The sequence below is a fragment of the Chanodichthys erythropterus genome, chromosome 7 (genome assembly GCF_024489055.1).
Source record: "Chanodichthys erythropterus isolate Z2021 chromosome 7, ASM2448905v1, whole genome shotgun sequence".
NCBI lineage: Eukaryota > Metazoa > Chordata > Actinopteri > Cypriniformes > Xenocyprididae > Chanodichthys > Chanodichthys erythropterus.
In genome coordinates, this window is record NC_090227.1 from 39,936,229 (window position 1) to 39,950,244 (window position 14,016).

The 14,016-nt window shown below is 34.4% G+C and overlaps 1 protein-coding gene across 1 annotated transcript; it reads left to right on the top strand.

Moving 5' to 3' along the window:
* The first annotated feature begins 6,826 nt into the window (after window positions 1-6,826).
* lmo2 (LIM domain only 2 (rhombotin-like 1)) lies at window positions 6,827-13,119 on the top strand. The gene is made up of 3 exons (XM_067389422.1): window positions 6,827-7,359; window positions 9,753-9,968; window positions 12,436-13,119. Exons 1-3 carry the CDS (start codon window positions 7,319-7,321, stop codon window positions 12,656-12,658), a joined length of 480 nt encoding a protein of 159 aa, XP_067245523.1. The 5' UTR covers window positions 6,827-7,318; the 3' UTR covers window positions 12,659-13,119.
* Window positions 13,120-14,016: the final 897 nt, after the last annotated feature.

Consider the following 14,016-nt stretch of genomic DNA (forward strand, 5'->3'; position numbering starts at 1 on the left):
TAATGAGGAAGGGCCCCGTTTTGAGACGACCGCGATTTTGCCTGTGGCAAACTTACATTTATATGCAGCTTATTATAACGAATACTGCGAATCCGACCGATATACAACTAAAATATATATATACTTCATGGAACGTGTGAGAAGCAGTCGTGAAATGATAGAAAATATTAATAATTTACTCAGTTGGAAAGCAGGCATACGATGACCTCCTCATTCGGATTTGTCACTGAACGCGTGTCAAAACGAACTGACTTTATGTAAAAATTAATATTAAGGAGAATAAAAAGTGATTATAAATTAAATTATTAAATTCTTTATTTTATTGTTTGGGTGTGTTTTATTTGATTTCGCTGATAAATGACAAGTATTTCAAAGTGTTTTTAACATAATGCTAAATCATCACACCTTACACTATTATGCAACTCTTAACTCTAATGCTGTTTTAGTATCTTAACTTTGATTTTAAGCGTCTATTTTTCGGCTAGATACTTAAACGACCAAAACTAATTACGTTACACATTTAGAAGAACACATTTATTTAATGTACATAAAACGATCGGTCAGCAGATGGCACCAGATAGATTCAGTTAAATACATTTACTAGAAATTTCTTCCCAGCATCTAAACAGGAATGCAATAAATGATTACAAAAATAATATTTAATCATTCATATTTATTCATTTATTTGTATTGGGCTAAGCATATGTAATTAAGAATTAAAAGGCTATTTTTCATGCAAAATATCTTTTTAAGCTTATGAAGCATCTTTATTTCTTTACAAGAATTTCATATTGCAGAACTATGTATGTTCACGTCAGCCTTTTTTCACTGCAGTTTATTTCAGAATTTGTAAGCAAGCTTATTTCTGGTTTCCATGTGAATGCAGTGGCGTGAGGTTTTGTTTGGCAAATACAGGAAGCAGTTAACATGGTTGCTCTGCTCTTTGATAGCACTGTTCTATTGAAAGGGTGTTTTCTTTCAGGAATAATACTGATTAGAGGAAGATCTCACGGGAGAATGAAGCTCCCTTTCAACGAGTGACTCATTTCCGTTCTCTGTTGTGTTTAGCAGTCCTAAACTTAAACATTTAAAGTCCTTTAATATCTCTATCAGTGTCACATGGGCATCTCCTTTGATCAGTGGTCATCCTTAGCTTACAACAAGTCACCAACTTGTAGTCACAACAATTTTTGTTCACACCCAAGCTTCCAACAATAGTTAAAGCTGAGATTGGTCAGGAAGCAGTAGCCTGGCTATTGCTTTTCCAGAGTATATGCTATCAGAGAGTCAACAACACATCCAGGCTCTCTCCGTACAGGAAATACGTCTTACTGTGATTACTCAGCCTGTGATGGATCATTTCTTCAGTATGCCAAAGGCCTCTAATTAAAACAGAACATGTCAAACACATGCAATAAGAGAATATGTTTCAGTTTTTTGTTATTGAGACAAGGCATATTACATGGCAACGATCAGTCAGTCCAATGGCATTTCCTATTTCCTATTATTTCCCATACTAGGAAGGCCTAATATTCTGATATTTATAACGTTTCTGTGGCTAGTTTCTAAATCTTAGCCTTGCAAAATATCAAGTCATTTATCAATAATAACACTATAGCTATATTATTTCAACACTGTCTCAATAGGTTTAGAATACGTGTCAAAATTTTAATGGATGACTAAGTAAATGCTGGTAACTTATCTGTAATAAAAGCAGATATTTCCTTAAAGGAATATCTTTTTCAAAACATGTTTTGTGCAACAACTTTTGGCTTTAATTCAGGGTTGAATGTTACAAGGATAAAGGTTATATACATATTATATAGTATTATGTGCTCTTTTGATGTCAGTAAAAGCTATATTTAGGTCATTTGATGTTATGCTATAAGTCTGTTTGTTTTTCTTCTCTATTCCAGTATGCCAAAAGGCAGCCTTTTAATAAAACTTTCAATAAATCCAGACTCAAAGTACCACCATAAGACAATGGGGGGCGACTATAGGGGGTGAGTGTCCCCTAATATTCAGATTGCTAGTTAATCGGTATGAAATTTCGGTAACACTTTACAATAAGGTTTATTAGTTAACATTAGGTAACTACATTAGTTAACAGGAACTAATAATGAACAGCATTTATTAATCTTTGTTGATGTTAATTTCAACATTTACTAATACATTATTAAAATCTTGTTAACATTAGTTAATGCACTGTGAACTAACATGAACTAACATGAACAACTGTATTTTCATTAACTAACATTAACGAATATTAGTAAATACAGTAACAAATGTATTGCTCATGGTTAGTTCATGTTAGTTAATACATTAACTAATGTTTAACTAATGAACCTTATTGTAAAGTGTTACTGAAATTTCTATGGTCAATTCCTAATTTACTCCCAACTCTAAATATGTGGTTACAGCTTTGCAAAGTATCAGTAGTCATTTATTTATTCGCTACATTATTTCACCACTGCACAACTGTTGGGAATTTATATACTCAAATATTTTAACAGATAATTGAGTGGAGTTGAGTGGATATCGCTTTCAAAAAACATTTGTGCATTTACTGTAAACCTGTTGCATAGTTCACTTTCTAATTAAAATTTCCTGATAATTTACTCACCCCCATGTCATCCATCGCGTGACGTAGGCGGAAGTACCGATCTACAAAGTGAACATGCAAAGACTAAGTCAAACGGCCTTTACAATAAAAGGTAAAACAATGATGTCGGACAAAATGAGTTGGAGTTTTTCGCCATACCACCTACGTCCCGCATGACCTTTCCAACATGATTACGTAATGCATGGCACATTGCAGAGCTAGTGGATGATGAGCATTTGTGCTTAAAATGTATATACATTTTTATATGTTTCACTAGTTTTGCCTTATTCCTCAGCTGGGATCATGTAGAGTTTTTTGAAGCTGCACTGAAACTGACATTTGGACCTTCAACCCGTTGGTAGCCAGTGAAATCCACTATATGGAGAAAAATCCTTGAATGTTTTCCACAAAAACCTTAATTTCTTTTCAGCTGAAGAAAGAAAGACAAACATCTTGGATGACATGGGGGTGAGTAAATTGTGAAAAAGTGAACTAATAATAAAGAAGGATAAAGGTCAGTGCAAAATGGCCTTAAATAAAAAATATCCCTTTGTCCCACCACATTATTCACAGTAAATATTTTCTACTATTATTTTTCCATTTCACGTTTGAAATGTTATGCTATTATTTTGATTTTTTGGTCATTTGATTTCATGCTATAAAACAAACAGTTTGGGACATGCAAATGTTTATATTCCTATGAAAAACAAATATTTTAAAAAATGTTTAATTTTAATTGTTTTTTAATTGCATTTTAACTCATTTTAAATTTATTTCAGTCATGGTCTCACTTTATTTTAGAATATTTTGCTCTCAGTTTTTCGTGTTTCTCTTTGCACAGAGGGAATATTGCATGCATGACTAGAAAATAGCTAATAACGTATCTACCATACAGAGATGCCATAAGTCATAAGTGATATATTCACTACATCCCTAACCATTCTTGAAGGAAGCCTACCCTGAGTTAAGAAAGCTTTTCCTGCCAAGTAGATGAGTTGACAGTCAGTGGTTTCCGAGGCACTGTATTGAAAACCCTTCTCCTATCAAGGGGAGCCATCTGGAGTTATCCAACCAATCAGAGTCCAGCAGGGTGTTCAAGTGAAACGAGTAGGAAGTCAGCATGGCTTATACCACCCCCTGCCATGGTTCATCTGTGCTCATTTCCTGTACATCCTCTGGGTTTGCTGTCTCCAATCCACAGGAAACGGTGGACGCCTTAGACACAGTGTTTAACAGTTATTAAAAAAAACTAAAACCGTCGAAGCTAACAAGTAAATGCTTCAAATATGGAAACATCTGCATTCTGTTTCCCTAAATATTGTACATTAACTATAATTATATAAGTAAGAATATATGTGTGTGTGCGCAGTGCTGGGTAGAAACTATATGTAATCTGGATTACGTAATCAGAGTCCAAAAAGTACTTGTAATGAGATTATATTACATTTTTCAAAATACTCATAATCAGACTACAGTTTTTTATTGACTATATGATCACATGTTATTCTCACAATGGCAGTAAATTATTCATAATTCATTGATTCTCCTGGTCAGAGCTGTGTGTGTAAACCTCACTCCCCTGAACTCAAGAGGCACTCTAGCGACTGATGCTTGGGACTGTGGTCTTTAGCCTTGTTGCCCGTCTCCCATGCCAGCGGACCTGGGTTCGAGTCCTGCTTAGAGCGGGTTGTTTGAACAGGAGGGGTTTTATATATATATAAACTCACAAACCCCAGTCTGGGAAACCCTGACATAATGTATATTTAATGCATTTCATGTTGTTTAACAAAGAATGGAATGTGTGTGTGTGTGTGTGTGTGTGTGTGTGTGTGTGTCCCTACTTAACCCCATTTTGGGGTCAAATTTGTACCCAGAAGAGAGCTAAACCTGACATAAACTCACAAAACCTCCTTTTGGGGACATACTCATTTCTAAAAACAGCATAACATTTCTGCGATGGGAAGGTTTAGGGTTATGGTAACAATATACAGTTTGTACAGTATAAAACTCATTATGTCTATGGAAAGTTCCCATTAAAAACCCAAAGCATGCATATGTATGTGTGTTTTATGTGTATGTGTCTTTTAAAATGTTCTTATACCTAAAATGGTTCTTAATTGTGAAAACCCTCCTATACAAGAAATGGTTACTTCAAACTTAAATTTGTAATGAACTAAAACTCGTTTAAAAAAAAGAACTTGGACACTCAAATAAGTATTGTCTCCCACAATATTGTTACATTTGTTAGGATGAAATGAAGTTTGCTTAAGTTGTAAGTGAGAAAGGGTGACCTCACAGGGTTATTGTACTTCAGGGCTAAATTGGCACAGCCATCTTGGCTGAGATGCTGCACTGAAAACCCCTAAGCACGGATGATATCTGGGGCCCATTCAGTGTCCCAACAGTGTTGTGCAGGGTGTTTTATCTCCCGGCCCAGTACCGACGCTGACACGACCCCAGCAGCTCTGGCAGGAGATAAGAGGAGTTTTCCCCAACGACATCAAACAGAGATCAGATGTAAACGGCTCATTTGCTGTTCCTGTTAGCTCCATGGCAATTACAGATGATTGTGTTTTCATACGATTATGACTTTAACAATACTTTATCAAGGTTAACATTGTGTAGCCTATTAGGGTAAGTGAAAATGAACTGATGTGTGACCCTGGACCACAAAACCAGTCATAAGTCGCACAGGTATATTTGTAGCAATAGCCAACAATTCATTGTATGGGTCGAAATTACAGATTTTTCTTTTATGCCAAAAATCATTAAGATATCAAGTAAAGATCATGTTCAATGAAGATATTTTGTAAATTTCCTACCGTAAATATATCAAAAATTTATTTTTTTGAGTGGATATGCATTGCTAAGTACTTAATTTGGACAACTTTAAAGGTGATTTTCTCAATATTTTGATGTTTTGCACCCTCAGATCTCAGCCAAATATTGTCCTATCCTAACATACATCAATGGAAAGCTTATTTATTCAGCTTTCATATGATGTATAAATCTCAATTTAAAAAAAATTGACCCTTATGACAGATTTTGTGGTCCAGGGTCACAAATGTGCTTTTAACATACTTTCTCTGTGTAAAAAAAATAAATGAAAAAATTAGTTACCACTTGTATTACACTAGTGTATGAAAGATGGGTTCAAGTGTACTACAAGTGGTTACTAAATAGCCTACATTTTTTAATACAGAGATAGTATGTTAAAAGCACATTAGGTCATATTCATGGTGTCCCAGGTGAAAAAAGAAGTACATTTCTATAATGTACTTATATTTGCTCTATTTTTGTGCATTAATTTTGACCACAAAAGCAGTCATAAGTCGCACAGGTATATTTGTAGCAATAGCCAACAATTCATTGTATGGGTCAAAATTATCGATTTTTCTTCATTAGGATATTAAAGATCATGTTCCATGAAGATATTTTGTCAATTTCCCACCATAAATATATCAAAAATGTATTTATTACTCTTTAATATACTCTTTTACTCTATACTTATACTCTACTTTTAATATATCTCTGTATTTAGAAAATGTAGTTACCACTTATAGCACACTATGGGTTCAAATGTACTACAAGTGGTTAATAAATACATTTTTTAAATACAGAGATATGTCAAAAGCACATTTTAGTTCATATTTCATGGTGTCTCAAAATAGCACATTTGAAATGTTCTTAAGAAGTGCTAAAGAAGAATTTTATAGTACAAAATTAGTGCACTTTAAGTACATTATGGAAGTGTACTTTTTTCAACAGCTATTAAACAGCAATTAAACAGCTAAAGTGTCATATACACACATTTACCCCCCAAAAATAATTTTTGTAAATGTATAACATTTGAAACATGATAACTTGTCTCGAGTTTGAATGTGTGCTAATATGATAATATTAGAATACATAATAATTTCTGATCTTTGAAACTAACATATTTTACATCTGGCTTGCATATAATTACTGACATGCATTCAACCCCTGTGACAACTAACCCCGGACTCCCTTTATAATAATTATGTTGTAGCATGTGTCCTTGGCATTTTGTTCTCCCAATGCTTTCATGAACATTATCCCTCTCATTTAGCTATTTGTTTCCAGCTGAGCTGTTCCCAAATCTCTTTATTGCTTTTATCACAGGTAGCCCGTTTGACGAGGAGTCTGCCTGTTTGAGCTCGTGACCCCTTCAGTCACGAGTCGACGGGTTTATAATTGACTGACTAGTGGCATGTAGGAGCGCTATTTCCTCTCATTGTCGAGCAGTCGTGAGCAGGAAGTCGGAAAAGAAAGCAGAAACTGAGGGGGCAGGGCCATTTAAAAATACCTGCTCCACTACAATAACGGGACCACAGACAAGCAGCCTTATGGGACAGTGCTGTGGTGACTTGCAGCACAAAATGCAGCACAAACGACGCTACATTCATCACCTGGAGTAAATAAACAACGCGTCTGCTTCTGACCACGTATTACTCAATAACAACATACAGCATGAGGATTGAATGCATGGAGACAGAAATCTGATGTACAGCCAAAGACGCCACACTGGGTGCACTTGGAATTTGGCGTACATAATGTGTGATCTTTAGTGCACTAAGAAGGCAGCAAAGCAGGTGCATCTCTGAAGCGTTTTGTAAGGCAGTGCAGACGGCGAGTGTGGGACATATTTGAGGGTACATATCAAATGTACTGAATTATTGCTGAACCATATTTAATATGGCATCTACAATTGAACGGAAAACACTGGAGGCTAACGAGTAAGTAAATAATTAATCTTATTAGGTTTCCATATATATATATATATATATATATATATATATATATATATATATATATATATATATATATATATATATATATTATAGCTATTTAGTTTGATTGGACATATATAGACAACTAAAATAAGCGCACTACATTATTTGTTATGCGCAATAGTCTCTAAATGTATGACTGTAAACAGACAAAACACAATCTTGCCTCTTTTTTGACACTTTAAAATGTTTAGTTCAAAGTATGTGTTTTATGCCTCACCACAATTGTAAAAAATTGCTGGGTTAAAAACAACCCATGTGGGGTTAAATGTGGACAAACTCAGTGACTGGGTTGTTTTAACCCAGCAGTTGGGTTAAATGTTTGACCATCCTGCTGGGCAGTTTTATTTAACTCATATTGTTTAAAAATGACTAAATGGCTGGCTTAAAATGAACCCAAAATAGGTTGAAAAATCAGACACTGAATTACTAGAGGCAACAGTAATAATCAAAATGTGAACATTTGTTAATAAGCAATTTAAAATGTTTATTTTTTATTAAACAAACTAATAAATGTTAATTTCCAACCTATTTTGGGTTCATTTTAAAGGATTAGTTCACTTTCTAATTAAAATTTCCTGATAATTTACTCACCCCAATGTCATCCAAGATGTTCATGTCTTTCTTCAGTCGAAAACAAATTAACGTTTTTGATGAAAACATTCCAGGATTTTTCTCCATATAGTGGACTTCAATGGAGTCCAAACGGTTGAAGGTCAAAATTAGTTTCAGTGCAGCTTCAAAGCGTTCTACACGATCCCAGACGAGAAATAAGGGTCTTATCTAGAGAAACCATCGCTCATTTTCTAAAAAAAAATTAAAATGTTATACATTTTAACCATAAATGCTCATCTTGAACTAGCTCTCTTCTTCTCTATTTGAATTCCAGCAGTGTAGACACTGCTAAGTGTATCACTGCCCTCCACAGGTCAAAGTTTGAACTAAATTTTCATATACAAAATGCTAGTGCAAGTATAAAACAATTAGTTCAAACTTTGACCTGAGGAGGGCAGTGATACACTTAACAGTGTCTACACTGCTGGAATTCAAATAGAGAAGAAGAAGAGAGCTAGTTCAAGATGAGCATTTATGATTAAAATATATAACATTTTTATTTATTTTTTAGAAAATGAGTGATGGTTTCTCTAAATAAGACCGTTATTCCTCAAGTGGGATCGTGTAGAATGCTTTGAAGCTGCACTGAAACTGTAATTTTGACCTTCAACCGTTTGGAGTCCATTGAAGTCCACTATATGGAGAAAAATCCTGGAATGTTTTCATCAAAAACCTTAATTTCTTTTCGACTGAAGAAAGAAAGACATAAACATCTTAGATGACATGAGGGTGAGTAAATTATCAGGACATTTTAATTTGAAAGTGAACTAATCCTTTAATCAAGCAATATAGTAATTTTTAAACAATAGTTGAGTTAAATAAAACTACCCAGCAGGTTTGGTAAAACATTTAACCCAACCACTGGGTTTGTCCATATTTAACCCAACTTGGGTTATTTTTAACCCAGCATTTTTAGAGTTTGGGAAAAGACCCAAAATAAATTTGCAAACAAAAAGTAGCCAAACAATTTTTATATAGCCCACATTATTTGTTGCATTTGTGGGGGAATGTAATGATAATCTAGGACAAATGTGTATCTCTTGTTGTGTATTTTTATATTGTGAATGTCTTAGAACAGAACCACTAATACTGTGCTGATTATATGACCGTAATATGTGTGTGTGTTTACATATTGTAATGATTTATATCTCAATATAAGCTAATACATTCATAGAGACCCTTTAAATATTATATGTAGGCTTCCAAGTTTGGCACTCATATCTGTATCATGAGGTGTTTGCTTCTTTTAATGAAGCTTTGACAAACATAATCCTTCAGACTCAGAGGGGTTAAACACTTCCGGTCATGTGACTAGTAAAAAATGTTCACATTAAATCAAAAAGTCTGCACTTTTTTGCTTCTATGCAAAAATGCTGTATAAAATACATCAGGAATTCTTTTTAAACATTTAGTCTCAAATGTTAACCAGTGGGAATATGGTTAATTTAAGTGTGCAGTGAACCAAAGCGCCTCATTTGCCTACTGCACTTAACACTTTTCTCCCTTGGGATCACGTGTCAGTAGTTACAGCTTAAGCAAGTTATTTATAAAAACAAATGCAGGCAAGTCTACAAAAACGTAGATTATCTGTATGCCAGTTTTATCTGTATTGAACACATAAATAATTTTTAGTTTAGTGTTTTCAATAATGTAGCCTATGCACGAGTGACATCTGGTGTTCATAATGGTGCATCGCATGTTTTAATGGAAATGCTCATCCACAGGGAACCCGTCGATGAGGTGCTTCAGATGCCGCCGTCGCTGTTGACCTGTGGCGGCTGCCAGCAAAGCATCGGGGACCGGTTCTTCCTCAAGGCCATTGAGCAGTACTGGCACGAAGACTGCCTGAGCTGTGACCTCTGCGGCTGCCGCTTAGGGGAAGTGGGCCGCAGGCTTTACTACAAACTTGGCAGGAAGCTGTGTAGGAGAGACTACCTCAGGTAAGACTGGCAGGCGTGCGTTGAGCGTTTAAAGTGGACATAAAATAGACATATTTTATATATATATTGTGACATATAGCCGAGTGAAACGGCTTCTCGAACAAGAAAAAACAAAAAATGTAGGACGCGACTTCATTTTGTCCATCGGGAATTGATTGGATGGCTGAGGTTTGCTCTTGCTGTGATCTTATGTGAGTGACAGGTTTCCCCGCCCTCGCGCCAGAAGACACGTCATCAGAGAAGAGATGTTGTTTCAAGAGGGAGGAGTTTTTTATTTTTTTTTATTTTTTAGATTAAAAGGGCATGAATTTAAAAATAATAATGATATAAATGGATAAATAATGTATAATAAATACTGCAATATTACATTTAAAAAACAGCAATTGTCTATTTAGATTTTACGATGACTTTAACCCTTTCATTATCAGCAAATCATAATTTACATGTAATAAGTAAATTAATAAACATGCTTGCATGTATGTCTGTATTTTCTGGCGTTAAAATGAATGTTCTTAAGACGTTTCCACATTACCGTATAATCTGTAGGTGACCAGTCATCTAGTTCACTGAACATTACCTAGTTCAGTGGTCAAAATATCATTGAAATCTCACTTATTTTCTGTGAATCAAAAAACGGGGACAATATTTTGTATGCTTTTATTTTTTTAATTGTTGTGGGTTCCATATACTACTATTATAATTAATAATTAATCAGACTAACTGGTTTTAACGCGTTTCATCAAATTATGATATAAAAAATAGTAATCATTGTGGATAGCAAAGAGATTTAAACACACTCTAAAAATGCTGGGTTAAAAACAAAACAAACTGGGTTGAAAATGGAAAAACCCAGTGATTGGTTTGTTTTAACTCAGCAGTTGGGTTAAATGTTTGTCCAACCTACTAGGTAGTTTTATTTAAATCAACTATTGTTTAAAAAAATACTGTATTGCTTGCTTAAAATGAACCCAAAGTATTTTGGAAATTAACATTAATTAATATGTTTAATAAATTAACATTTATTAATTAGTTTTATGAATAATAGTTAAACAATAAACATTTATTAAATTGGTTATTAATAAATGTTCACCTTTTGATTATTATTGTTGCCTCTAGTAATTATGTGTCTGATTTTTGGATTTTGGATTCATATTAGGCCAGCCATATAGTCATTTTTAATCAATAGTTGAGGTAAATAAAACTACCCAGTACGTTGGGCAAACATTTAACCCAACTGCTCTGTTAAAACAACCCAACCGCTGGGTTTGTCCATTTTCAACCCAACTTGGGTTATTTTAACCCAGCATTTTTTTATTGTATTAGTGCAGTATTGTATTATTTCAAAATTATTACTTTACAAAAACACATAACAACAATAAAACAATAATTAAAAAAGTTAAAACTGTATTTAACAAATATTTTTTGAACATTTTCTAATTGTACTTTAATGTTTACATTTTCACAAACTGTGAATATACATTTTTTAAATGCTTTTGGAAGTGGATCTTTACTTTCACTAATTAGGCTTATTATTTTGCATGTTAAAGCTGCAGTCTGTAACTTTTTTTGGTTAAAAATAATCAAAAATCAATTTTTGAGCAAGTACATAACCAGCCAGTGTTCAAAACTATCTCATTATAGTTGTCTCGATTCACAACGTCAAGCTTGTAATAATGTTTTATAATAAGAGCGACATGGTGAATTTCCGTCATTACGTCACGTCCGTAAACAGAAAGGAAGAAGGAGTCCCGTTCAGGCTAGTCGGTTTTATCACGTAGCGGCACATTTATAGCCTTTTCTCACAGCAGCTGAAATAAATAAACTTATCATTTTGATGGTGGATTGTAATCCAGAAAGATCCAAATGACAGTCATCAGTGAAAAGTGACAAAGCAAAAAACTTTGGACTGTGGAGTGTCAGCTTTAAACTCATTCTGAGCAGAAATGAGGTGTTTTCAGCAAGTGTAACTGTTGATTCTTTGGTTGATTTATTTTTTATTCATTACATGGTTGTACTATTTCACCTGTATGTGTGTGGGAATTACTGCGTTATGTTTGGGTGAACGTGATTTCACCAAGTAGAAAATGTTCCTGGACAAACATTCCAGTCAACCAATCAGATTAGAGGAATAGGTTTACAGCTAAGGGGCTTCTACACCACTCATACTCACCTATAATTTCCATTTGAGTTTAGGGATAAGTTATGGGTAGGGTCAAGTTTATGTATAGGGATAGGTTTAGGACTGTGTTTTTGGACAGGAATGCTGTTCCAGGATCAACAAAAGATGTTGATCCAGGAACATGTCTTACTTGGCAATGCTGAAAATTGTGTTTAAAACAATCCCTCACCCTGTTTGCCCTCTTTATTGTACATACAAAAAGTATTACTTTAATTTAACATGAATTTTTGGTATGTGACTACCTGCTACCTTTCAAGTGCGTAAATAAGTCTGTTTTCTTCTCTGCAGACTGTTTGGTCAGGACGGACTCTGCGCTTCCTGTGAAAAGAGGATCCGGGCCTTTGAAATGACAATGCGTGTCCGTGACAAAGTCTATCACCTCGAATGCTTCAAATGCGCTGCCTGTCAGAAACACTTCTGCGTCGGAGATCGCTACCTGCTCATCAATTCGGACATTGTGTGTGAGCAGGACATTTTTGAGTGGACCAAACTTAACGGCAGCATAGTATAGTGTTCTGCTTCAATCATAAACTAAATGTAACATCCTGTCAACATTTGCAAACAAACCCTTTACTAAAAAGAAGATTTATCTTCTGGCTCCAGGAGCCACCGCCATGTATATCATCTCTGTATTTTTTATTTAAACTTGAGATAAATTACCACCAGCAACTTAAACTTGTTTTTCTATTAGTGTATTTTTTAATAACAGCATAAATACAGTTTGTAAAGTTAATTGCAATAAAAAACTGATTCCCTTTGCTACTTTCACAGAAAGTTAGATTTGAATTATAGTGTTATTTGTAACACAACTGCCATAAAATGTGAAGACATCTTTCTTGGAGCCCGAATAAATAAAATGACTCATACTCTGGACATACTCTGGATTTTTTCCCACCTAAACAAACGGATGTGAAGCAGAATAAAACCGCTGTCTCTGTAGACACAGGAGAGAGAGTCACCAATAACAACATAATAAAAACAGCAATAAGTAATAAATGCTATTTAAAATACATAAAAACAGTAATATTTCACAATATATTTAATATATTTTAAAATGTAATTTATTCCTGTGATCATAACTCCAGTCTTCAGTGTCACATGATCCTTCAGAAATCATTCTAATATGCTGATTTGCTTATTATTATCAATGTTGATAACAGTTGAGCTGTTTCTTTTAGGAAAATGCTTAGGTTTATGCAGTTCACTTAAAGGGTTAGTTCACCCAAAAATGAAAATAATGTCATTAATTACTCACCCTTATGCTGTTCCACACCCATTAGACCTTCGTTCATCTTTTCGGAACACAAATTAAGATATTTTTGATGAAATCCGATGTCTCAGTGAGGCCTGCATAGCCAGCAATGATATTTCCTCTCTCAAGATCCATAAAGGTACTAAAAACATATTTAAATCAGTTCATGTGAGTACAGTGGTTCAATATTAATATTATAAAGCGACGAGAATATTTTTGGTGCGCCAAAAAAACAAAATAATTACTTATATAGTGACGTCCGATTTCAAAATACTGCTTCAGGAAGCTTCGGAGCGTTATGAATCAGCGTGTCGAATCAGCGCTTCGGAGCACCAAAGTCACGTGATTTCAGCAGTTTGGCGGTTTGACACACAATCCGAATCATGATTCGATATGCTGATGAACTGATTTAAATATGTTTTTAGTACCTTTATGGATCTTGAGAGAGGAAATGTCATTGCTCCCTATGCAGATTAACAAAGGTCTTACAGGTGTGAAACGGCATGAGAGTGAGTAATAAGGTCAAGGTCAAGGTAGCATTTATTGTCTCCCTTAGGAGAAATTTGTTTTAGATTAGGGAAACTGCTGCCACATCAAGACATAACACATATAACATA